This window comes from Hylaeus anthracinus, unplaced genomic scaffold (assembly GCF_026225885.1).
Source record: "Hylaeus anthracinus isolate JK02 unplaced genomic scaffold, UHH_iyHylAnth1.0_haploid 11982, whole genome shotgun sequence".
Lineage (NCBI taxonomy): Eukaryota > Metazoa > Arthropoda > Insecta > Hymenoptera > Colletidae > Hylaeus > Hylaeus anthracinus.
The window spans coordinates 7,923,029-7,950,061 of NW_026534330.1; the positions used below are offsets into that span (position 1 = coordinate 7,923,029).

The following is a 27,033-nucleotide window of genomic DNA, read 5'->3' on the forward strand; positions in this document are numbered from 1 at the left end:
GGTTGCACCAAGGATTGATGCATGTGTCGTTACGATTTTCTCGAACCATTTACGTTATTCCTCCAATACGTGAACGCGACATATGTCGTTAATATTTCGCAACAATTCTTTGACCCACTTTGCGCCATTATTCCGATTGCCCCCGAATGATTTGTCGACATCGGTCGAAAATCCAATATACTTAATGGAAGGTCGAACGCGTACGTTTGAACTAAGGAAGCGGTCGTTTATTTTTTTTTATCAATCGATTCGAAATTCTTCTTCCTTCGGTCGGTTTTGTTCCTGAATATTCGGTCGACTGTGACAGAAGCTCAGAATACTATACATAAAGCTGAAATATAATTGGGTTTGGCTGATTCCTACAGAGACCCATTGGCGCGAGCCAAACTCGCAAAACGGCGCATTACGCGATTAATTCTATCGCTGGTAATTTCCATTGAAGTTTCCGCGTACATATTTTATTATGTAACCGCGAACGAGTGCCTGTGCAATTACAGTTTCACAGTGTATTATATAGTTATCCATAGTGATTCTACTAGTTGCTAAACAATGGAGGCGTTCCTTTCGCTATAGTGACCAGAGGGGATGAAAATCAATCATGTGTTCGAACGGCGATAATCGTAGACCGTGAATGCATTATTGTTTGCATTCGTGTTAACATACCCTTAAATAATCGAACAATAAGTTTAATATATATCAAACGCTGGTTCCATTCAGGAGAAATTAATCTGATTTCCAGGCCACGTTTAAAGGTGTGTTTAAAAGCATAATACTTACTGGTGGATCAAAATAATGCTGAGTTTTTGTAAATAGTATTTTTATATTCAAGATCCTTTAGTTTTAAATTTCAATTGATGCTTTGCTTTATTTTCTCCTTTATCTTTTCAGTAATTTTTGTTGTTGACAAATATATTAATTGAGCATATAAGGAATTAAAACTTATTGAGATTAACAAATGTATTGTATATGTTTCGACAGCCGACACATATTTCATTTGAATCCTTGATTGATAGAGCAATAATTAGGTATTACTACTTCCGCGGAATAACAACTACTAATTAATCGATATCGGCTGTCGATCAGTCGCTCAGCTTCCGCAGATGAATATTAGTGGAATGTCGAAAATTAATGGTAACATTAAACGTGACGATATTAAGGAGCATACATGTGCATAATCTAAGGATGTATAGAAGAACTGTAATAAAAATTGTATTAGTTAATTAAATGAAATATGTAAAGATAGAAGGTTAGAATGGAAAAATGTAAGTCTGTTTTACTGAAATTTTATTGACTAACAAATTAAACGTAAATAAGATGAATAAGGAATTTTTAATCTATATAACTATCATGATGAACTTAACTAAGTTGTTTCCTTTTACGGGGTTGAAAGACATCATTGGAATTATTATGTTTCAGCAATACCCGAAGACAAGCCCTATATCGTTTCGGAGCGTCATCGGTACGAGCCAGGAGACACGTTGAGGGCAAATTGTACCTTGCCACCCTCGAAGCCACCAGCTCATCTCTCATTCACCCTGAACAACGGGCCGGTAAGTGATACCTATAATCCACGCGTCATAATCGAATCCGCACTTAGGGTTGAACCGAGAAATTAATGGTTGCGAAAGTGTTGCTACACACGGCTGAGCACCCTACGTTATCACTGCAAACATCTAATGTTACTTCGAATAATTTGAAAAATGAGTTCGAACGAGATAAATATAAGGACGAAATTAAAGGATATTAACCCATTCACTGGTAGGCAAATTTAAAGCATTTTGCCTTTGGGGCCAAGATTTAATGCAGATGTGTAAAAGATGTGTTAAAAAGAAAATTGACTATCTTTTTTTGCAATAATTCGTAAGTCAAAAGGTTATAAACTTATTTTAAGTAATTGCAATCAATTTGAACCAATTTAGCCAAACACAATCTTCAGGATTTTCATAAAACCTTGATGGGATTTAGACATTTAATGCAATTGGATTCTATTGGATGATACTTCTCTGCTTCCTGAAACTTGATTAATTCTGTAGAATGATCCAACAAGATAAACTTCCAAGCAACCTGAGTAGAATACTATTGATACTTGCTAATGTATCAACCTACGAAGTTTGGATAAGTGTACTGATACGAACTCGTACCTTAAAGTGTACATCTAGGACATTCAGCTTAGGTTTAATAATCAAATATCATCGTGAATTATCTGCACATATGTTTATTCACTCGTAAACTGAAATTAATCTTGTACTTCGTACTCAAATAATGTTTATAATTACATAGTCAGCAGGCACAGAAGTTTTGATCATTTATAATTTGTCTTTCCTATTTAGAATATTATTCAATTTGTATTGAAAACGTGATAGTTTGGTTAGATTAAATTTTCTTAAAGACTACTTATAATTGTAATTACATGAAGACTTTTTGTGGAATGATAATATAGCTAGTATTTGAATAACTATTCATTATACAACTAGAGAATTCGAGGAGAGTCTATTTTTTACGAAACATCGATTAATAATAGAGTCTACAAGTTATGATATTTCGAACATTGCAAATTGCAAGGCAGCTTCGTCTAATTCTAGAAAGTATAATTTTAAACATCGCACGTTTCTGTCTCTTCAGTAATTAACGTGACACCATTTTCAAATCGAAACTTAGAAATTGACTTGACTGCTTTTAAAATATCGAAATCTTTTTTCTTACGAAGTAATAGTGCGTGTCTGTAAAAATAACGTGAAAAACGTTTCATTAAGAAATTTTTTGCAATAACAAAGATATGACCCATAAACGAAAGGATTTATGGACCATATCTTTTTTAAACGCGTTTTTCTCGAGACTGCACTTTTCGACTTAGTATCAGTAATAACTCGATAATCGTTAAATCGAATTCAACGAATTCTTCCACACATTGTGACATCGCGTATCGTGAAGTATTCAAGTTTCCTATTTTTTATTAGTTTCCACAGTGCTCCACGCAAGAATTCGACGAAAGAATTATTTTCTAAAAGCAATTCTTAATTTCTACAATCTTTAGTATTTCAAATAATCCATAAGGAGTTCCCTTGAAAACTCGAAGACCACCAAGACCAATTTTGCTCTACGTTTAAACCTGCAACGGCAAGTGGCGCTAAAACACACGATTTAACACGTTGAATGCCACGTCACCCATATATAGGTGACTGAGCTTGCCACTAAGGAACTTCAGGGATTAATTTGCAGAGCTAACAAAAATAAGTCTGAATATAGTTTGTAAATATCGATGATAATACAAAAATAAGTAATATGACAAATATTAGATTCTGTTGTTTACAAATGTCTCGAGACAAAATTTAAACCCTGTACACATTTCCATCTGAATCAGTCTGGAATCAGTGTTAAAGATTCATCGGCCATTTTAAACTGTACCGCGCAGGAAGACATCCGCGAAAAGGACTTCCACCGATTACGATTATTTGCCTCTTCGGTGAAAATAATTTTCTCCGTCGGTGTGTGGGTGGGCTTCTCCATGCCAACCGAATCAATTTTCAGTGATAACATCGGGCGCTCCTCTCTGTGGCGCATACACGTGCACACACGGCCGAAGTAATTGCACGATATACGAGGGAGAACGTGGAAGTTATCGCGGTATGAAAGTTTGAGGAGCCGCTCTATAAAAGTTAAGGAGGTTAAGCAAAGAAGAGAACTTTTCCTCTTGAAAAATCTTTCCCGGCCGCGCAGTCTGTGGCTCTATGTGTATATTAGTCGGTGTCTCCTTTCACGAAGGATTTGTTTCTCATAATTTTTAAATTCCGCTCCATTTGAATGATTGCTTGCAGAGCGGATTTCCATCCCCCTCGGGCGTACCTCGCGCGATACTTCATTCTCTCGTCTCTCCCGCGCGGATGGTTGAATTCTAATTGAATAAATTAAATTAGAAAACGGCGAAAAATGTCCGGGCGAGTTTTCGCGATGGCGGGAACAAGGGTCGTTTGGCTCGTTGGGCGATGCGTCACCTATAATCCCTGGGGGGTGACAACGTAGGATCTCATTACCCGATACGGCTAAATACGTATACCCGCAAAATGAAATCGCATTCGAATCAGCGCGGCCCGACGGCGTAGCTTTGTTTAACCAACTTCGACCGTAGTTGACATTTTATGGAAGCTTGCTTGCGCTCGAGTATAATTCCTTTTTACGGAAAATATTTGCCCGATCCCGTGCACGCGTTCGCCGCGTTGAAACACAGCGGGAAATATCGGGAAACTGATCTTTTGTACGAAAGAATTTTCATGGTGTGCGTGTGTGCGTACGTAGATAAACGCTTACAACGTCAGTAAAACTTCCAATATAGACGAATATCGCTGTGTTCGAGGCTGGTACCATTTTATCGCGAGATAAAGTGATTTTAGGTGTGTTTCTTTAGATTTTGCAATGGCTGTTAACTCTTTAACCTTTTCAACTCTAGTGGTGCATTGTATATGTCCATCTATCTGGTTCCTGTTGACCAGATTATAATTGAAGCTTACAGGAGTGTATGCTAAAAAAAAATGAACGTCATTTGCGCTGGATAAATTGTTCTTTCTTATCTGGCTACAGCCTCTGATTTATAGCCACTCCTAATTTAATAATCTCAGTGTTTAAAAGAGAAACGAATAGAATTTAAATAGAGAACAGCACTGGCGAAAATGTTAACTACTAATTTATTCAGAAACAATCTGCATCTTTAAAGAGGATTGTCCAAAGTCTTCCTCCACAAATACCAAGCTAAATTTAGACAATAATCGACATTATTCCAGTTGACATATACTCAATATACCTAACGCAGTCTATGTACAGCTGATATTAGGCTACTTAGTCTTGAATGCAATTCAGATGTAACCGATCCATTCTACGGAACATAGATGTAATCTGTATTATCTAACACCACATTACACTTAGACAAATCACATCACACGCTTATTCCACGTAACGTATGCATAACCCATTTGACCCAGTCTACGTACATAACCTACTTTCGTATTAGACCTATTTCAGACGTACATACATACATAAGTCCGTTCTACCGTCTAGAGATCTAACCTATACCTTCCGGCACTGGTTCGTAGCATGAGTGTAGATGACACGTGCAAAATAGTGTAACATTCAAAGAAACATACGTTGTTTCCAGACCTTCAGTCACTCTATCTGACGAGGGTGTGATTAGGGTAGACTCTGGAGGATGTATTGGAATATTTCTTGAGTTTAATCAGTGTTTAATATTACATTCTATAAGAATTGTCATCCAGCTGTAGTCCACATTCAAATAATGCAGTCCAGGGTTATTTAATATATAACATAACCCATTTAATATTAAATGCATGCCTATCTCACGTGTGAACAAAAAAAGGGAAAGTTACCTTCTCTAAACAGTTACATTTTTGTTTATGAAAAAGCAATTAGTCTGTACCTATTTACAATAATTTGTAAATTACAAACTTAGATTAAACATCATGTACACGCCACCTATTGGAACAACTCTCATGACGGAAACTAATCATAAAAATGCGAGGTAGAGCCAAATGCATCTGCCTCGCGAATCTAATCTAATATTATATACCACTCCGATATCGCGTTTTACTTTTATCAAATTCCATTACTCAGTCGTAAGGGTGGACGTAAACGAAAAAACGCGAGGTGGGATAGTGGGAGGGGGTAATTTGCTATTTCCTTCAACTGGCGCCACTGTAAGAAAGCTCTTGGAATGTACGGTTATGGAGGAAGTCGAGGCTCGGTTCTCCACTAGATGAGTCGGAGAGAATTAGACGCGGCCAAAGAAACGCCGTCTTGTATGGTGGGCAGCGTTTCTCAAACTCAGGTCCCCTGACACTCGAAAGAAAATTAACGTGGATGATTGCGTCACAATACTTTTCCACGAATTGTGAGAAAGAAAGGTGAAAACGGAAAGAAAGGTTTGATCACAAATATAAATTAATTGGAAGCGAAAGAAATAAAGCAGAATTGTAAGGAAAGAGGAATATCACTTGGAATAAAAATTATTGAGTATGAGGTGAACACAAAAGAAAAGATTTTATGGTTAATGTACACTAATTAAAAATTAAAAGAATAAAGTGAAATCGTAAGAAAGAAAATGTAATTCTATTTAAAACTTACTCGAATCATTTTTTAAAGGTTTTTAAATGTAGCAAAAGACTACAGGAGCTGGAAATGAATATACATAGATAGGTTTTGATTAAAATTGATTTGAATTTCAGATGAGAATATAAAACTTGAACACGAAGTTTCATTGGAATCCATTCAGTAGTTTAATTATGTTGAAAAATGCATGCAATAAGTAATTATTCATTTAAGAGAGAAAAACATTGATTACTATTTACTCTTAAATAAATTCCAAAGATCCATGTAGATTTACTAATTAGTTGAAATATAAATGGATTTGTTTGAACAAGATCGTTGAGTCATAGTAAAAATGAATTTATTAATAATTCTACCTTAGGGGACCTGATTACGCCTCTCCTTTTTTGAGGTGTGGCTCCACCGGAAGTAAGGTTTGAGAAACGCTGTATTATAAGAAATGGCGAGTGTCGAGGGTGTGAGTATCGGTTTGTTGGTTTCTTAGGAGTAACACTGTTTCGAGCTATTCACCGAATTTACAGAGAACACTCCCAGGGGCAACAAGAAATAAGTTATTTTGTAAATATTCCTCTCTCTGTCTCGTTGGTTGAGTGGCTTTAAACCAAATATGTGCGCTTGACTCGAAAGTGCTATCTAATTGGTACGCTGTGCATGTTTGCAGGGTCAATAAAAGAGTTTGTTCATTTCCTGCTATACAGCTGGCCTCATTTATTATTAGCGACAAAATGAAGAAATGATTCTATACCAATATCAATACTCGCGAACAAACCCAGTCGCTAAATTTAGAAATGGAATAACCGCCAATAATAACAGCTATTATTCACGAAATAGAATGACTAATGACCCATAATATGATTATACCTGACTTGCACAATTATTGATTTGTACAAGTATGCATTATCCAGTAATAGTGGAGAATACCTCAAGTATGTAGAATCATTCTATTTTAGCAATAGTTGAAACGAAAACATAATGAAATATTTCTTTCTGTCAAGAAACTCAATTAGGTGCAAATAATCACTGCAACTCGAGGTTATTAAATAACTCTTTACTACTAGTAATTCGGATTACTGCGACATAAAATGCAGAGTTCGTTCATCAGAAGGTATCAAATAAAGGAAGAAGGGAATTTCTAATCAATTTCAGAGAATGGGTACGTTGAATATACGATCTTCCTCATTGTCATACTCGACGGACATTTTTCAAAGATTAAACTTTAGAAGAAAGAATCTGTCGACGATTTCAACTGCTCAATTGACGGAACTGTCGCCCATCAAATCAAATGTCCGGGTTCGAATTCCAGTTAAGTGCATCGATCCTCTGATATTTTCCGTCTTGCAACGAGAACTGTTCGAATAATATGAATGAGTAGACACGTTAATTATGAATCAACAGTTGGAGACACATTTTTCTTTTTATATTTCACGTTTGGCTGACAGGGACTAAAATTTAAATTTACTTTAAATGAAAGTAGCGGATCCCAAGAATATCTAACGGAACGTAGAATTTTCTTTAGAGTCTAGACAAAGAATTCTTCGGATCCATATGTATTTAAATTTCCCAACAACTTTGAAATAGAATGTCAGACGTCAGTCGAAGCGAAAACTTTAAATGCAGTTTTTAAACACGTTAAACGCAACGTGGCTGAACAATTTAATAATTTTAAAGAAATTATAAACATGAATAGCTTTACTCTGTTGTTTAGATACTGGAGTTATTCAACAAAGTTTACGTAAATATATAATTACCTTCTTAGTATGAATTACCAATTTTAATATACTTTAAATAATTTAAAAAGGAATTATTCCTTTGGTAATAGAACAATAAAATAGACATTTTATTAATTGAATGTTTCTTATCTATACTAATTTATTACTAAATTTTAAAATGACAGAAAAAATTAAAACTAATTTAATTTAATAGTATTTATTTGCACAGACTACATCAGTGGTAAGTGGATCATAAATGAAAGATATGATCAAATGGAATTCGAGATTATTTAATAATTCGGATTTATTTTATGGTGCATCAAACGAAAACAAAAGTGTAAGCAAATTTCTGAATGCCCCTGGCGAATTTGAGCAAGTGTGCTTGACAGTGAATATTTTAATTTTGGTTTCATTTTAATTTTCTTCTTTATATATACGTACGTATAATATTCACACCTCTATTTCGTTTAACGACACTTTTGTGCCTGTCGCTGCTGCATATTGATTTCAAACTGTGCATTACTATTAAATTGCAGAACGTACTCTGATTAAGAAATTCAACTGAATAAAAAATACTAGGCCAATATAAAATTAAAAATCAACCATGTCGGAGTCAAATATTATTTTAGAGATTTTAAAATAATTAATAATTTTCATCTCAAATTATAATTGAATAATACTCAATTAATATGTTCACTGAAACATTCCTGCGTATATGACAAAAAGCTCACGTATAATTGAAACTTTTCAGCAGCAATGTAAATAATCAAGCAAAATAGCTGGAAGGTGGAACAATAAATTCTCGACTACCTGTATCAGTTTCATTTTTATTGGAATTGCTCACCGTTTCATACACATTTTTCTGGTAAATGTATCACGAAATAAAAATTCCTGGACGAGAGTTTGAATGTTTGGTGTACGCATTAAACACACAGTATTTTTTCATTTGTTCTACTGTGGATAGTTGATCGAGTGTGCAAAATTGTTAGCTGAAGTATGTGCCGATCGTTTAGAACAAATACAAACTTCAAAAACACGAATGTTTCGGCTTCAAATACAATTGGGTGAAATATATATTTTTAAACACTTTTGTTATACACATTGTTACAAATGCTATTTTTATGAGTATCTGTTTCCATTTGATTTCTAATTTTGTTATGGAATTTGTAATGGAACGACAATTTTAATAGATATATTTACAAGACTATAACGATGAATAGCTACATACTCATACATTACTCTTTGCTTTAGAATTTAATATGGGCAACTTTTTGATTATTCTTTTACCAGAAAGTCCATTGAAGTGGAGAAAAACGTGCGTAAAGGGGTTAAATTAATGAGGTCCCAGCAATATATACGAATCCGTAGTAATTCCCGAAAGCACACGCTAAGCATTGTAGATTGTTTACTTACACTTTTAAGGGAAATTATCATTAACCACGAGGAAACAACTTTTAATCACGAAACTTCCACTCCGTAAATTATTACTTTCGGGCATACTTCTCATTCGCATTGTACAGTTGGTAAAATGTAATTCGTGGCGCGCGAATCGTTGACACCTTACTCAGAATCGATAGTAAGAGCGTCGAGGCAACAATTTTGAAAAAAAATTGAACGGTGAAAACTACGAAATTACAGTTCTATAAATTTGATCGAATCGGTGAAGAGCGAAGTGGAATCTTTACGACTGTCTGAACGGGTTAATTAAAATCACGGACGCTCTCCTTAATCAAGGAATTTACGCATCGTGTAACCATGAAAATTGGACGAAATATTAGAATTAATAATCATACAACTTACGTGTATACATATACTAATGGACAAGAATATTTTACATATACATTGTATATATTAAAAATTCCATGTCTGTTTAATACATTTGACCTGAATTTTGTTATGAGTATTTTTTTTACTATCAAGTGAATATTTATTTTTTCATTACGTCCAATGATTGACTCTTCTATAATTTTCATAACCTTATTTTTGAATAAAATTCTATTTTCTTCTTTCTGTAATTTGTGAGTGGATCTGTATCCCTATAAATTAAAATTTATCAATTTTCTCTCCTTGTTTTTGTTTTAAAACAGGAATTTGACTCATCGATTGCTGTCTTTGTTTCCATTTTAAAGTCTATGTTTCCTGAAGAGAAATACGTAATAATATATAAATCGTCCACATTGCCTATATGACTACTGATTTAATAAAAATTACTCCAAGAATCAAGCACGAAAAGTCAGTTGGGAAATTTTATAGACTACAAAATGCTCGCTAAATATCGAATTTCCAGCGAATCGGCGACAAGTTATCACTTTCAAAGTCGATACGAGACGTTTACGAGTTAATAAAGGTTGCACGCGAGCGATTCAGAGGAGACCTGTAAAATGGGAGCCAATCGCAGGACTGATGGTCTCCCTTATCGTCGGCATTGCGTGCAAAATGACAAAATGACGCATTCTCAGCGAGATGGTAAACGCGTATTTTTACAGAATCGTAAAACTTCGTGGAAGTAGATTCGCCAGACCGCCGGGTCAAGAAGGAAAAGAACCCGCCATAACGTCTCCCCATATCGAGGTGTTACGAGAGCCCATCCGCGTATGTTTATCAGAAATGAGAGAAGCCATAAGGCAAATATTACTCTCAGCTTCTCGTCAAACGTCAAGAATGGATGACGAGTATTCTCGATTTTTATTTCACCTCGTTTCTTCATTTTTGGCACGTCGTGTATCGTCCTTGGTTGCTCGAAATATGGTCGACCTTGGATCGAATTTGAATTAATACTAATTCATTTATTATAAATATATATATTCAAAAAATTCAAATTATTGGACTGCTAGATCAATAGAGTGAAACGATTTCATTTTTGCGACACACATGTTTATATTACAATATTTTTCACGTTTAGTTTACTATCGATCGAGTACTTTATATTTACTACCTCATGTGTTATATCAGAGTTCATTGCTTCTTCTGCTGACTCTGGCCTCATTCTCGTAGTGTTTAATTTGCAACGATATTTCTCAATAAAAGTGACCAGTACTCGCTCCAGCGAGATTTATTTCGTATTCATACGAAATATTTTGCATTCATGCGTGTGACGCTGTCGAATCTCAAAGTGGCAAATTGTCGCCACGCGAGACATTCCGCAGGCTTTCTCGTTAAGTGGATTATTCCTGACGCATTGTTCCCTATGACGCTGACCGGAAATCGTGAACATTTCCTGCGTCTCAACTTAGCACAACGAGCACGATGACAGTACGTTTCTCTGTTGAAAATTTACTGACGTCATTTTTCATGAAGAATGCTCGTATAGTCATTTTCCCTTTTTCTTTTCATTTCATTTAATGTACAATTTAACATAACCTGCACTGTATGTGTTCTTACAGACTCTGACGTATAGTACTTGTATTCTATTTTTATTTGTTTTTGCTATTTTCTACCTCAGAATTAACGAAGAAAATTTTATTTGTATCATCAGTAAACAGGAAAAGAGGAAGACTTACGAATGGTTAGGATATCACTTGCATGAATGAAAGAAGTAAAGTAGTGGCGCCACAATGGGACATAGCAAAACCATGCTAGAACTTCTCAGTGGCGCCATTAGTTTGCGTACTCACTGTGCGCTGAAAATGTCTCAGCTTTCCTTCACAGTGTAACGTTTATAGTTTCATCACCAGAAAACGACATTCTTATATTTTCATACCGCTCGTTCAAAGGCTCAATCTTTTCTTTCCTTGAAATATTCTTCCCTGAGATTATCGAACAATTACATGTTATTCTTTCCATGAAATTCCTTGATATTTCTCAGGGTTTGCAAACGACGACACAAGAATGGCTCGACCTTTCAGGAGTTAATTGCGTCTCCTCGAGGCAAGTTCAGACAACAAAGGAAAATAACGCACGAGTATTAGTTACCAGGGGAACAACCCTCTTCGTGCACATAAAATTTCACAATGTCCTCAATGCTCGGATCGAGGATTCCTGGTGGAAAAAGCAGCGCGCTCATTTCCACGCGGATTCCAAGGTCTGTCGCTTTTGTGCTTTATAATGTCCGCCATACCTCATGGGGTTGCAAGAACAACAAAACCCCCAGGGAGGTTCACCTGGGTACAAGGGAAAGAAAATACGCGACCGAAGGTCTCTCTGAGAAGTGGTGAGTGCACACGGACATCGGCCGATACCTTCAGGTGGCAACTTACGATCCAATAAAGTTTTCGCCCTTTCTCACCCCCGTGCGCAGCTGCGACCCCGATCTTTCTTCCCGCGGGGGTGGGCATTTGATTCGTGAAAGTTACCTTGAGTTTTAAGTCAATTAAATTCCGCGGGTGCCGAGAGCCAATTCCACCTAACCGTTGTCGCTTGGGTTCTCGCTAAGCTCTCGATGCGCAGTTGGTAATGTTCAAATTTCATTCCGCCCTTGTAATTATGGTTGTGTAACAAGTATATTCGTGTAGAGCGGAGTGGGCGAACTCGTGTTTGAAATTGAAGATATAGGAACGTTTAGGTAGCTTGTACAACTTGCAAGTTATTAAAAATTATATTGGGGTGTAATGGCACTGTAGGAGGATTAATCACTTAAATTGAACAACTTGGAACATTTCTTCGTATTGTAATATATGAGCCGTTCACTGCACAAATCGATTAACTTCACTTTTTGAAAAATTTTAATTTAAATGTCAAAGCACTTGGTATAGTCATAACTCAAGATTCTACTATATTAAAATTAACTATGAAACAGAGACAATGTACACAATTCTACAAATCTTTTTCTATTTTTTAGAATTATTTTTTCTCATTTCCTACAATTAGGACAATACACTAATTCTTAAATCAACAGTCCTGTGATTTAACTATTAGGTTACTCAATTAGCTAACTCTTATTCTAGCGAAACTACACTTTATTTGTTCATTTACATATATATTATCATTAGGATGATAAATGGAACACCAATGACTTCGCCCTAAATTTCTCCTAGATCGGATCAAATCGAAGAAAATTCATTTCCCTGTCGAATCGGCGACTCAGCGAACCACGAACGACACTCGTATTCAGACAAATCGTTCAATCGTATTGTTCTTACGAGCTAGTGAAATGGGCCAAGTACTCGGTGGCCAAAAGGCCAATATCCTCGAGAACGCGTAATAGAAAGTCATATTACCCCAGATCGCAGTTTGTACTTAGATTTTTTCTGCTTTTTGTTTGGATATCGATCAATGCGTCAAGATCTATTCGATTTCTACCCTTCCGAAGATGGAGCACACGGATTATTCGATGATTGATTCATAACTTCTAACCAAGGAATGGTTTGAATAAAATATAAGTGATTTGCAAGATAAAGGGACAAAGATTCTTCGAGTGGTAGAACTTTCGAATTGTCGTACTAACATAGTTATGGGAGATGAAATGGGAATAACAATGGGTACTTGCAAGAATATAACGAACAATTTAGACTCGTAGATACACTATCAGAGATAAAATATGCGTTATAGTAAGTGTGTTCCGCACTGCTGCCTACTTTGCATAGAAGAGAAAGGTTTCTGCTGTACCCTTCCATGCCTTGTCCTGAGATTTTTAGTAATAAATCTGGAACGACTATTTGTTTGACTGATCTATGATGTGACACGAGCACTTGAACTGTCTTCGTAACTTCTGTTTAATCTTTGCAGCTGCGAATTGCTGTTCATGTTATAAAACTTGGAATATTTGTTTTTATATTCGATATGACCATTCAGTAATTTTCATTAAATTTTCACAACCTGTGAATATTCATTGAATTTAATCCATATTCAAGGGTTAACTGTGTATACGTTGTGTTAGAATGGTTAAATTCTCCTTGCAAATCAATTTTTTACTCAAAATTTCCATTCGGCGTGGATGTCATTGACAGAGCCTAAAGTCTGCGGCAAATGACAGTTTCGTGGTGACGTATTATTAGTAATTGTTCAAAACTATGGTGATAACGAGGAAAATGAACATCTGACAAAATGCAGGTGACTGCACGTGTACGATAATGATCCGATTCGGTCTCGTCGAATTGGATGAACCCGGAAACACGTGTTTATTCCCTCCAGGCACAATAGCGACACACCAACTATGCTGCGAATCGATTGCTGCATCATCACTTCGCTTCTGGCGTTAATTGGGTTACGTTTAAATTAATTCCGCGATTGTAATAAATAGCATAACGTTTCCACCGGACTTCAAAGAACCAACGAGAAATTTTGTTCAACCCACGCGTAACGGAGTGATCTGGAATACCGCGTCAATTTTTGGCGAAATGACAATCGAATGAATTTGGGAAATCTGCAGTTTCAGCAGTTTTACAACAGTCGATAAATTGTCACATTACTTTGGGAATGATTCGTAAGGATTCTTCGTGGAATATCCTCTGACGATTTTTATGAAGCTTTGTGTGCAGGGTAGCCAAAAGTTATAGACTTTACGTTTGATTTTTGTTGAGAGGGAATTGAGTCGTAAACATGAAATCCCATTCTATTTTTAATACATAAATTTTCAATGGCATATAAATAAATCATTATCAAAGACTTTTCGAACCATTTTGACACGAAGAATTAATTTCTTAACACATTCGCGACCGCTGACGTGAATTCACACAAAATTATGAAAATCTTTTTATTTTATACACTCCATATTTACAACATTGATATTTCGAAGCATATTTTGTAATTTTTATCTTCGCCTCAACGATTCAAATTTCCGATGTCCAGCTTCAGAATTTTATTATTTTTCTCAATACTCGGTAATAGAAACGTGAAATATCTGTCGATCGCGAATCTGTTAACATAACTAAGGGTATAATTCATTAATCCTAATTCCAACGATAAATTCAAGTACATCCATACGATAGTTTAACTCTCTCGCGTAAGTTAACTTTATCTTCTACGCCAACCAGTCTCTTTTTCGTATTTAATGACACGTAATATAATTAAACGCTGGATTTACTACTTCCACTTCTAAAAACAAATACTTCCCCATCCACACACCAATTTCATTACGTCGTTGAGTCTAACTTGGCTCACAATGGTTGCACGCGGCAGCAGGTCTGCCTTTCAATTTTTTATCGATCAGAAGGGAATCACCGGACGCGACTATAGCCCAGCTCCGTATTCGTCGGCAAAAAGAATCGAAAGGAAGGAAGATGCGCGCAAACGTCGAAATGAATTCCCGTGATTTATGACAGAGCCGCGTGCAGAGGTACGAGGGGCGAGATTATAGCATTCCGACACTACTCTCATTCTCCATAGTAAATAGACGGGTGTCTAAAGTGATAACGCAAAGGGATTTTCCTCGACGGTGGACCCGTTCTTTATTCCCTCCACAGTTTCGCCCGGGCAACAGCGTACACAAACAACGGCCCACTTTCCCGCGTGGCTTCGACATAATGAAATGCATCGTCTTTTGAGGGTATAATCCAATGCAGATTAAAATCCCGACAGTGCACTCGTTCTCTCTTTCCCTCGCAGCGAGTTCCCCTCTCCTTTTCGCCTCCGCGATACAAATTGCAGAGCAGCGCTAGGCAGAAGAGAAAAGGGTGTCGAGGCTAATCCGACGCTGAGCTCGTCATGACTTTATGGGCGAAGCTGACGGAGTGGAGAGGCATCCTTAGCAGGAAAAATCGAGGTCGACGGAGCAGTTTCTCCGTCTTCTCCTACCTCGGCTTGCTCGTTTTCTTTTTTCTTTTTTTTTTTACATTCTCTCTACTCCTCGACTTCCTACACCCGAGCTCAGAATGCAACCAGTTACGTACGCCTCTTTGCGGTGTCATCGAATCCACGGCGGAACTTTGTAGCGTGCAGACGAAGAAGAGAGAAATCGGGTAACGACCTAGCCTTAACCACCTACCCAAACTAACCCATCAACTCTACCCTCTTTCTCCGGTCCTTCCTGTTCGCTTCTCCAGGTGACGTCCCTGGCTTCATCGTCGGTTTCTCTCCGTGCTTTCTCTTGGCTTCCCTCTATCTGTCCTTTCTTCTTCCGGGAGTCTCATTCATTAAGTCTCAAGAACGGCCTCGCAATCTCTATAGGGTCGTCAGTAGACGCGTACACGACGTGCCGTTTGTTCTCCACTGAAACTCGAGATGTCCTCCTCGGATAACACGTCCCATACCGACACCGCTCATACAAACATGTGTACGTTCGCGGGGACGTATCGTTGTCGGGCGAGCGCCGCTAGGCGGGGGCGGTAATAAAGTCTCCGTCTGAGAGATAATGAAAGTTTACACCCGTGACCCACGACCACCGCGAAGGATCACGGCCCTCTTGACCCGTCTGACGAACATCTTCATTGGACAGTTTTGTCGCGGATGGCGATCGATCACCCCAGGGAACAGGATCTCTCTCGCTCTTGCTCTGTGGCTCTCTCTATGCGCCGTGCGTGGACGCGTACACAGGTTGGGACACCAAATTTCAACGTGCACTGGCACAGACAATGTAATCACGTTGTTTGCCTGCCCGTTCTGTCATTCGGACACGGAAGGTGGGCGGATTCCAATCAAGACCCGACCCACCCCCTTTGATTCTGTTCTTCAATCCGTTATCGATGAAGTTTCTTCCGAATACTGTTGGGTTAAACGCTGTGACATGGAGCCTGGACGCTGAAGGGAAATTGAAAATGTTCGGGTTTGCTTTGATACGTACGGTTTGCCGCGGTAGTTTAATTTTTGTGTAACTTTCGAGCAGATTTATTGGACGCATTGGTAGGACGGCCTGATGCGAGTGTAGAGGTGTGGAGGGTCTTCTGGTACTGCGAGACTGCACGTCCCTTCAGGGATCCCTTGTGACACTATGTGTCGTATTCGAGTATTTCGAAGGATTTAATTTCTGATGGAAAAGTGAACGACATTTTTAATGAAGTAGTTATTGATGTGAAAAAAAGGAATTAAGAGAAAAACTATATCGGAATATGTGAGAACTAGTGTTCACAAATCTGTTTGTAATTTGAATGTAAATTGATGTCTTATAAAGCAACTTTACGTATCTGTAATTAAATTTCAAAACTATATTACTCTCCTTTCCGTCGACATAGAAATGCACTCCAATTAAATATATCAAAGTAGAGGTTCTACTCATATAGTAATCCAGCGAACGTTTCGTAAACGAGAAAGCTTCTAAAAGTACCTACAGAACATTTTCGTATGTAAATGTCGAGCACAAAGATAACAATTTTTGAATTATTCAAAAAGAAAAGATTTTTCGTTCTTCGTGAATCTGAATGATTTATGAGCTAACGCAGACGCATGCGGCTGTCATAAAAATCTCGCAGCGGTAGGTAGAAGTTAAGTAAGTGGTGCTTGAGGCACATGCGCTTAAAGATACAAGCTCTTGCATGTGTTACGTTTACGAGGAGAGGTCCCTAAGCGTGGCACGTAGCTTTCAGCCAGGTCTTGCACACTGCTACGAATATGCGTCCTGATTACGGCGAAATGATTCTATCATTTTATACCTAGGTATATTGGTACTTTTAACGAATAATAAAGCAATTTTAACGGGATTAAATGTTTTAATGACTAGAAATAATGGGTAGAATGATTATCACGTATATTTAGAAATGGTGTCACTGTGATGAGCCTAGCGAATCATGAAAGTGTGTGAAATCTACTCGAAGACATCGCGTTACATTTGGAGGCCCCTTCTTGTTAGCAGAACTCCCAAAGAAGGATAGACAATCTGCGTAACTCTGTTGGTTAGGTCAGTCGTACCTTTTTTCTCCATGTTTACTTAATTCTGTTTTCTACGGTAATAAGTTCAATATATCGTTGGTTCTTTTATCTCCTGACACTTAATCATCGACACAAACGTTCTCATTAAGTTATTACCGTAGTGGAGACCGTGCGTGTAGACCCCGAATTTGTGAATACCGTGCGTGTGAACCCCAACTTGTAGAAGCTACACGTGTAGACCCCGATTTGATGGATCATTGCACACGAATCCTGCCATTTATTATCTGTTCTGTGAAATTAGCACTGCAATCTGAATTATAGAATGAAATGGTATTTCACATTGAACGAATGAATGCTGGGAGTAAATAAACAGTGACGTAATTCATCGTTGATTGTTAGGAAGAAAATTTTATTCATCTTTGGACTATTTATAAATCATCCCATACTGTAGTAATCAATATAAACACCATAATATTATATAGATGTTGTATAAATTAATATAATAAGACGATGTTAATTCCTCTATTCCCGATGTCGAATAATAAGGGAAACGTGATTATTGATTCCTTTTCGAATTTATACATTCAGTTTTAGTACTTTGCTATAGAATCCGACTACTCTGTGTGTATTTCAAGATACCTGCTACTATAGTTTTCTTACACGAACCATGTTAAAGCGACAAAGTCGAAGACTCATCAGTCGATCGTCGAAATGATGCGCATCGTCCTGGAAAAGCAAGCTACATCCAGTAATTTAATCAGGACATAAATTTAATCCTCTGCCGTACAGGCACACATAATGTTTCAGTATTTAATGATGAATGTTGACAATCAACATCGAATATTTACGTGTATCTCACACACACTACAATATCATGCGGCGGTGTACAACTGTTGTTTTGCAAATCTCCGCAAACCGCTGGACGTTTCGCATAACACAGATATTCGGTGAAAATTATTACCACGACCCGTGAATGTAGGGCGGAAATTAGATATCCAGTGTACATTGAGCTGCGCTCACACGCAGTATGTAACGCAAACATCATGCGGACGGAAAGTAGATGAAAATTGAAGTGATGCATGCTTGTCAGTATTAGTTCAAAATTGTCTATTTTCTCAATGATCAGTTTTGCAAATCATCTGTAACACAGGACTTTTTGTTGGTGCCATAGTCCCTGCGAAGGGGTGAAATCATCCCTTGAAAGATCTTTTCTCTCCTGAAATATCTTTAAAAAAAGGCAAAAAAGAATGCAATTTTTATTTTAAGAGTTATTTCTACGACAAAGAAAAGTTCATACTTTTCTCAAAGGATGATGTATTTTCTCAAATTTTATAATGACATCAACAAAAAGATGGTTTATTGTTATTTATGGATTATTCTATACAGTTTTTTTTAAATTTTCTGATTTGTTGGGTTCCCTTTTGAGCGATGCAGAAACTGATGAGAAATGAACGAATGACAATGCCTGGAAACGGTTGAACGTTCATTCTCCATTCCTTGTGTCACTGGCACGCGCTGTCTCTTTGCGAGGACCTATAAATTTCGCCTTTCATCGTGTCGGTCCAGTACCCACTCTAATACGATACACTATTATTCTCGAAAGGCCGGCACACGTCGAGAGCCCGATCGATCAATTCGCCAAAGGAAAAACTAAATCCGGGGGAAACGAATAAGGCTCGATAAATATCAGTTAAGCGTCATTCCGTGAACAAATATTTACCGTCGAAACGTTTAAGGGATTATTATATTACACGCTCCAAATAGGCAAAGGATCTATAGACAGAGTACCAATGACATCGTTTACCGAGTTCAGCAATTACTTTCCTATAAATTCAACAGTTGACGGTGCAGTTTGTCGATTAGTTATTTCTGAATTTTAATGATGACATTGCTAATTTATTTGACATACAGATTATAGTAACTCGACTGAGAAGGTTAGTTATTTAATATTCTATCCTACTAATTAATTTGATTTGGAGATATAATTTATTAATTGCTAAATTTTGCTTCAAGGTAAATAACAATTTCCTGCGATTTTTTATTATTCTTTATCAAAAATATTTGTTAACCATTCTTGAAGTTTGTACTGGAAATAACATAAGCTAGAATAAGGTACGTTTAATGTACTTTCTTAAAAAATTAAGTATATCTACATATATGTAGTATATTTGTAGTATATAGCTGTATATTTTTCTGTAGGAGTGAATAGACTCTCTTAAATTTAACGCCAGTCCCTGAACAGTCCAAATGTCTATGCTTACATTTTCTACATTTGTAATAAATCCATTGTAATAGTGGATCAATTTAATTCACAAATTATTTTGTTCCCTCTTTTTCTAATACAAAGATACAGTAAAAATTCGTTTGCAGCAACCCGCAGACCTTATCCAATTCAACTTTAAACATCTTACATTCAAATAACGAAAACCGCAATAAGATACATCTAATACCGTTCCTCAAATAGCTCCTAAAAGAGCCACCTGGGTCCATCTACTCAGCTTTATATATTCCACGAAAAGTATCCTTAGCCTATAAATCTTTCATCAGAATGGCCACCAATCTTTCCGCTAGTAATCTCTAAGAATGGTCGCGAATGTAGTCGCCGAACGGTCCAAAGGAAATTCCTCAGCGACTTACGGCGTGGCTGGGGAAGGCCAACGCGAAATTCCTGTCCCGTGGAAACCTGCTTAGGGTATATGTAATCGGACAGATCGAGCCCTTTACGTCACAGTACGCTAGCTTCCCGGCTAGGCGCTCTCTCCTGATTAAGCTCCAGCGACCGTGCGGATCGATGGAATCGCAATCACCTGATCTCGTATTCAACGTTCGCGATCGGACACACGATCTCGTGCGTCAGCCACAACCTGTGCACGGTCCCGTATACCTATCGCACAGCCCCGTAGCCGCTCACGGAATGCTTCTGCGTGTTGGTTGGCGGCGCCGGGTAGCTATTACAATTTACACGCGGTTATGTGTAGCTAAACGAAGCAACGGGCCTGCTAATTGTGGTTAAGTTTAATTCGCGCCGACGTGCAGCCTCGGTTTCAGCCAGAGGAGGAAATAGGGGGAAAGGGAAAGAGCGTTTCATTTGACATGTATGTACTTCTCTACCGTTGGTGTTGCTCTCATCGTTGTTGCCTGTACCTCGTCGCCCCTTGTGCATCCGACGTATTCCGACGTACTATGTGCATGTACGGTACCTGATGCATGTAAACTATTATGAGTCGTCCTCTTGGAAATTGTTGGGGATAGTCGTGACAGTATCTTTGTGACTTATCAATTTTTCATGCACAACCACACGGTCGAAGTATTGTCAGAGTGTTGGGAAGCCTATCGAGTGACGCATGAAGTATTGCAAACTGGGCATACAAAGGGGGCTAGAGAATGCCACTCTTCATTTCCAAAAATGGAACGGATCATAAATCTGTACATTTCTGGACAGCCTTTCTAAATCGAAGAATATTTATTTGAAATCTTTTTCCTACCACACGTGATATTTTTCAAGCTTAATGTACACTGTAATCGTGCACTTTAACTTTACGATTTAATAGGAAAAATTAATTTCAATAACCAGAGTATGCAACTACATATTTTGAGATAATTCATACTCATGCTCGCACAGGTGACTCTTTGTTTTCCCAGGGAAACAAAATTATTTCCAAGACGGGAACCACGAGGAGGTGGGCCACTTGCTTGTCTATAACTTCTTCAAAGTTGATCTGAGATACTACAACAGTCATAGTCACTCCTGCCAATTTATAGACTAAACTAATGACACTATAATTTTACAAATTGAAATTATAGATTGCAACAGCAATCGATTTCATAAAAATACACGTATACGAAGTAATAAAAGGTTAAAAATCAAGCGTTTGAAAAAAAACAATTTCATCGCGGATCCACATAAAAAAAAATGATGGAAAAGGATCACCTCCACATTTCTAGGAGATATGCACTTCAAAGTATCAGCTATAGCATACTAAAGGTCTCCGAGAACCCCATAAAATCGAAGGAGAATTTTCATCGTAATCTCTAATAGTATCCCGAAAAGTAGCTTGTACAGCTTACCGTGGATCACCCTGTATATAAGCCACACGAAAGACCGTGACTGTATATATTCGCGCGTTTACCAATACCGTGAGGTTATTGGCCAATAATGTGGAGGAAAATCGGCGTGCGCGTGCAATCAACGTCCTGATTCCGCACGCTAGGCTTTACAGTGGCGGTCGACGTCTGCTATTATAGACAGCCCCTATCGACGGGAACGCGGAACGCAGACGCGTGGAACCGAGACGGAAAAGAAAGAGCTTTGGACGTGAACGCAGAGGGATGCCCACTTACTAAATTGACGATAGACAAGTACGATCACTCAGCGTCAAATTACCGACGGAACCGCGCCGCGTGATGGAATGGAAGTCCATGGATGCAGATGGATCCCATTGTTTCACCGGTAAGATCGTCTGAAAGCAGGGAGGACAAGCATTCGGACCTTTCCCTCGTCTCGTGCATTATTTCCTTCACTCCCGAAACAGCCACTCGCCGTTATAGGTCCTCCCTTGTCGATTTCCTCGTCCTGTTGTCGTCTCTTTTCCTTTCGCCTTCCTCGCGAGAACCACCCCTCGACGCTTCCCTGTGGTTTAGTCTGTCGCTCCACCTTGTCCCGGCTTTCGTTTCGCCGGTATTTTCGCGCCTGCTTCTCCTCCAGTCGATTTCGTGATCAATTTCCAGCTATTTCAGGCTGTCGAGATTTGTCTCCGCTAGCGGGTGTGACCCATGCCAGGCTTTATCGAGTTCCTCGGTTTCTGCCTTGGGAAGTGATGATTGGGGGTCAACGATTCCTGTGGTTGTTAATTTGACGGTACTTTTATGATATTTAGTCCCTTTCCAAATCAGAGGAAATATTTTTTGTTTCTTTTTTTTTTCAATTTATTTATTTATTATCGCATCAGCTTGTAAGCATATGTAAGTCATAATATAATTAAAATAAATATGGAATGACCTATGGTTAAAATAAGTAATTCTTGCACTTAATAATAATTATAAATACTATAAGTATTAAACGTATATTTTAGAAGGTTATAGTGTCTTGTTAATTCTTGTTTATATTTCGTTGGATTCTAATGATGGAATAGATGTTTAGAATCATCTGTTTAAATCTTGCGAGGTATAGAATCACTTTTGAGAGGATGGGTCAATGGATGAGTCATTTACTATTAAAAGGGTTATTTTTGTTAGCCTCATTTGTTGTATGGCAAAACAAAAAGTATGGCGCTTATCACCCACTCTCTCTATTTGCACGATGTTGTTGTTTCTTTTGTCCCCACGGATTGTAAAGACTATAAAAGAAAAGAGATTCGTTGATGTAGCCGAAGTGAAAGAAAAATCGCCGCAGGCCATAAACAGTATTCCCGTTGAAGAGTTCCGGAACTGTTTCCACCAGTGGAAAAATGTTGGGACAACCGTATTGACTCAAATCAAGAGTACTTTGGAGAAGATTACAGTACGAAATTGGAAACTTTTGAAAACGTATTTTAAAGGGAAGAATTCAACAAGCAAAATTCATACTTAAGTATAAATACAAGTACAAAAGATTGAAAAGCTTTTAACTTTTCAAAGACATAAATAAAGTTCAATTTTGATCATCTTCGATATAAAAGTGTGGATTGCTGATAACCAGCACTATATAAGTGAATAAATTTTAGAAGACAAGAAATATATTTGAATAAATACATAAATTTCAGTAAACGTTTCATGCAATCTGTTTGATTTGCATTTACACAAAGCAATGGTCCTGAGATAAGGTCCCACATTTTTAACAACATGTAAATAAACCCTATACCAAACCAAATAATATGCGATCGTTTTGTTCCTTACAAATTTTCTGATGAGTTTATAGTACATTTTTCATGAACTACTACTACCTCCAGCATCTCATTGGTTGAGAATGCCATGTTTCCACGCACATACATAATAGATTGACCTAGAAACCGTGGGTAGGGATCAGGGTACACGTCCACTTCCGTTGAAAGGAACTGTGAACCAAAACCAACAGCAAATTGAAACTGATGCCACATACAATCAATTCAAACGATTGATGAGTTTATCGGATAGCTTAGTTGGTGGTGGGTACTTCTCACCCCGATCGAAATGCCGGATCTACAAGGAGTTGGGGTCCAAGGTAATACCACGTCCGACGTTCGGAACGTAACATCCAATGTGCTGCCTCGAGGTGAAGAAAGGACTCGTGGATCTGCGTTATTCCTCAACTTAAGTAACGGTTCTCTGGTGTCATATAAATGATAAATGACGACCGGTTCGTTAGCGACAAGATAACTCTCACGGGGACCAAGCGAACTTAAGGATTCTCTGTAAGCATGGAAAACTAACGCCTCTTGCCCGAACTGCGTGTCACGAGGACGTTAATCTCTTCAGGGACAAATTATTTTGTTTCAAAGGACCAGGAACACCAACCATACCTGTTTTTCTATTGCTTTCGTTCTTTGCTTAACGATTATGATTATTAAAAATTTATCGTTGCGGTTATTCAAGCAACACCGACCTTTCATTTTATTTAATCTATTTTTATTGTGGACTTTATTGCAGTATTTTGAAAGGACAAACGTGTTCAGTATTGTGTTAATGCGTGTGTAAAAGATCCAAGGTTTATTAAGTATGTTTCGAAACATAAATTTAGAAATGATATAGAATAAGAATTTCATGAAAGAATTACAAAGCATTTAGACGTAATTTAAGCAATAGTAAATTCGTTAGTCTTTCAAACCTGGAAGAATGAATTCAGTGTAAACTGCGTTCGACAAAATAATACTAATTTTTCGTCCTTGATAAAACGTAATCCGGTGGCCTGCGTTATCTCCAAGAAAACGCACAGCTGACGTCTGGTATTTTCAAAGTTCATGGTGGCTCAGACTCCGTTAATTTTATCCTTTAAGTGACATATTCTGTGGTATCATCAGCAAGAAAGCAGGAAATAGCTGGAAGCTCTAGTTACTTCTAGTAACTCGACAACTATAAATTTTGTACGTGAAAGAAACTACGTAGAGATGATATAACAACTTATATTAACAATTTTCATTCTTATATTATATGTACGCAATTATATTCATATTTCTATTATCATATATTGTCAGAAATAAATTTTTTACGTTTCTAATTGCAGTAAGAATTAGGGGACCCTGTTGAAGATTGATTTATTTATGGCCATACATGTTAATAAAAATATAAATATGAATGTATGCTAATGGTACACGGACTCCAATTAAGTTTAATCAATATTTGATAGAAATGAGGCACGAAGGCGTATATTTGGAAATGCGATAGTTTGGATAGCTTGACCCAGTTTCTATGTAGAACCGACCTGTTTTGCTCGAATTACGTTGGACAATACGAGAATTTCTACTATTTACTTAAGACACACGGCCATATTTTTACACATTTGTTCTTTACTTTAGAGATACGCAGGTTAAACAGTTCCTCTTAATAACACCTTTATGCGAGCGTCTCATCTAATTGCGCGCAATGAAACGTACTTTTCTCGGAGCTATTAATAACTAGACTCTATGAGACTTTCCATTTCAACAAAATATGCCGAATTAGCGTCAAACGTGACTAGGTGATAATTATCTTATTCTTTCTAGAGAATTTAAACAGCGTTCTAGAGAAAGAGTTTCTGGATTTTACTCCTTTCAATTATTTCTTATATTATCATACATTAGCTATGAACATTACTGGCGTTTAGTGTTTCAAATATTTTAAACATTCGGAATATTCAAAATACCATCACTATATATAGTTGACATAAAGCCTTCATTATAATATTACATGTCGCATTCTCAAAATTTGAAACATTTATAAATATTCTAAATATTCTAACTGATAAGATAAACGAGAAATATTTTTTTTTATTTTTGTACTAATAATTAGTTTTCGTAGACAGGATTATAATTATTTTAAACAAGGTAGTATGCCATACAGTGGATAATTCGAATCTCTGTTAGCTCTCGTGGTGTGGAATTGTATTATACCAAAACTTTAGACTGGGCTGTCGTTACGACTAACTATATAGACGTTACGCTACTTCCTTCGTTGCATACAAATTGGAGAGCAATGTTCATGTCACCGTAATCATAGAGTTTCCATTGCTTTTGTTACGATTTCCTTACATATAGTGTTCCTGAAACTTTGGTACTTCGACCGATCGTTCTATTCGCTAAAAATACTTGCAAATTTTGGTGATAGAATACACTGAACGTCTCGTGTACTGGAAACATTTGCTTTCAAGTTTAAAAGAGATTGTAGCGCGTAACTCCTTGTACACGAGGACAACGGAAATACCTCTGCAAAATATAACAGCAACACAGAATATGAGATATGCAAAATTAAAATACAATATTGAACAATGAATTAAATTTGCAATGCCACTAAGTTAATTTTTTAAATAATTATCTTATAATAAGAATCTAGAATAACAAGACTGAGAAGCATTAAGGGGACAGTCGGACCAAAATGTTACAAATGATTTTTCATCCTGTTCTTAATTTTTCCTGACGTGTAAATCATCTTTTAGTCAGCAACAAAACTAAATTTACTTATAAGATTTCCTTGTATATCCAAGAGTTCGGAAAACAGCGTCAGAAACCTGAAACCTTAGGTGGTTAATTACTTTACAAACCTACGAAGTTTTGTTACAACCGAAGAGAAGCCCTCAGAGTATACTCCTTATCAATTACAACAAAAGCAAAGATATTCTGAAACACTAACTAGTCCTTCGAATTGTCGCAGGCGAAATTAACTTTGGAGTTCCAAGAGCAGCGGTTGTGACAGTTTGCGTTTATGATCCCCTGAAAATGACACCGTACGGATAAACGATGATCGAACAAGCCGCTATAAATGACAGAGTGACGCATTAATTACAATCATAAATTCGAACTCGGATGCACGCCAGCGCGACTAATTACGTTAAAGGGTGCACGGCGTCCGAGATCGTGTTGTGGAATACACCTGGACCAACCTCAAGGAATCCGACGTCCGATCGGTATTCACATACATCGAGGCGCTTGGAGTCTCCGCACGCATCCACGTGCAACTGTCCTTCCAACAGACGTGAGCCACGGGATTGAAACCAGTGGTGGAATTCGAACCGTCTCGAGGCATCCTGGTTCGAGCAGTAGGACTCTAGAAGTCTCAAAACGTACTGGTAAACGGTGGGGATCGAATGTCTTGAACATTTTTCAAATTCCCGTGTGCCTTGACCGTCTCGGGGAATTGTTGACAGTAGCACGTTCCCGCTTACCCAAATATTTTTTTGACTGTAAAAGTTTGAGTGTTTTCATGTTTGTGATATTATCATTCAGGTTTTCTTTTTCAATTGATTGTTTCCTTTATAATATAAACTATATAGTTACTTATATATTTCTAAGTGCAAAGAAACATTCCTATAGAATTATTCAAGAGGATTACAATTAACCGTTGAATTTTTCTTAAAAATTCGCACGAACTTTCTGGACAACCCAATTAA

At 37.4% G+C, this 27,033-nt stretch overlaps 1 protein-coding gene across 2 annotated transcripts in view; it reads left to right on the forward strand.

The window, feature by feature from the left end:
• LOC128886164 (uncharacterized) overlaps positions 1–27,033 on the forward strand; it is a 172,324-nt gene that overhangs the window by 108,434 nt on the left and 36,857 nt on the right. For both annotated transcript variants that reach the window (XM_054140809.1, XM_054140810.1), the window contains exon 4: positions 1,417–1,550. In XM_054140809.1, the coding sequence (XP_053996784.1) occupies positions 1,417–1,550 (134 nt within the window). The remainder of the gene's footprint in view (positions 1–1,416; positions 1,551–27,033) is intronic.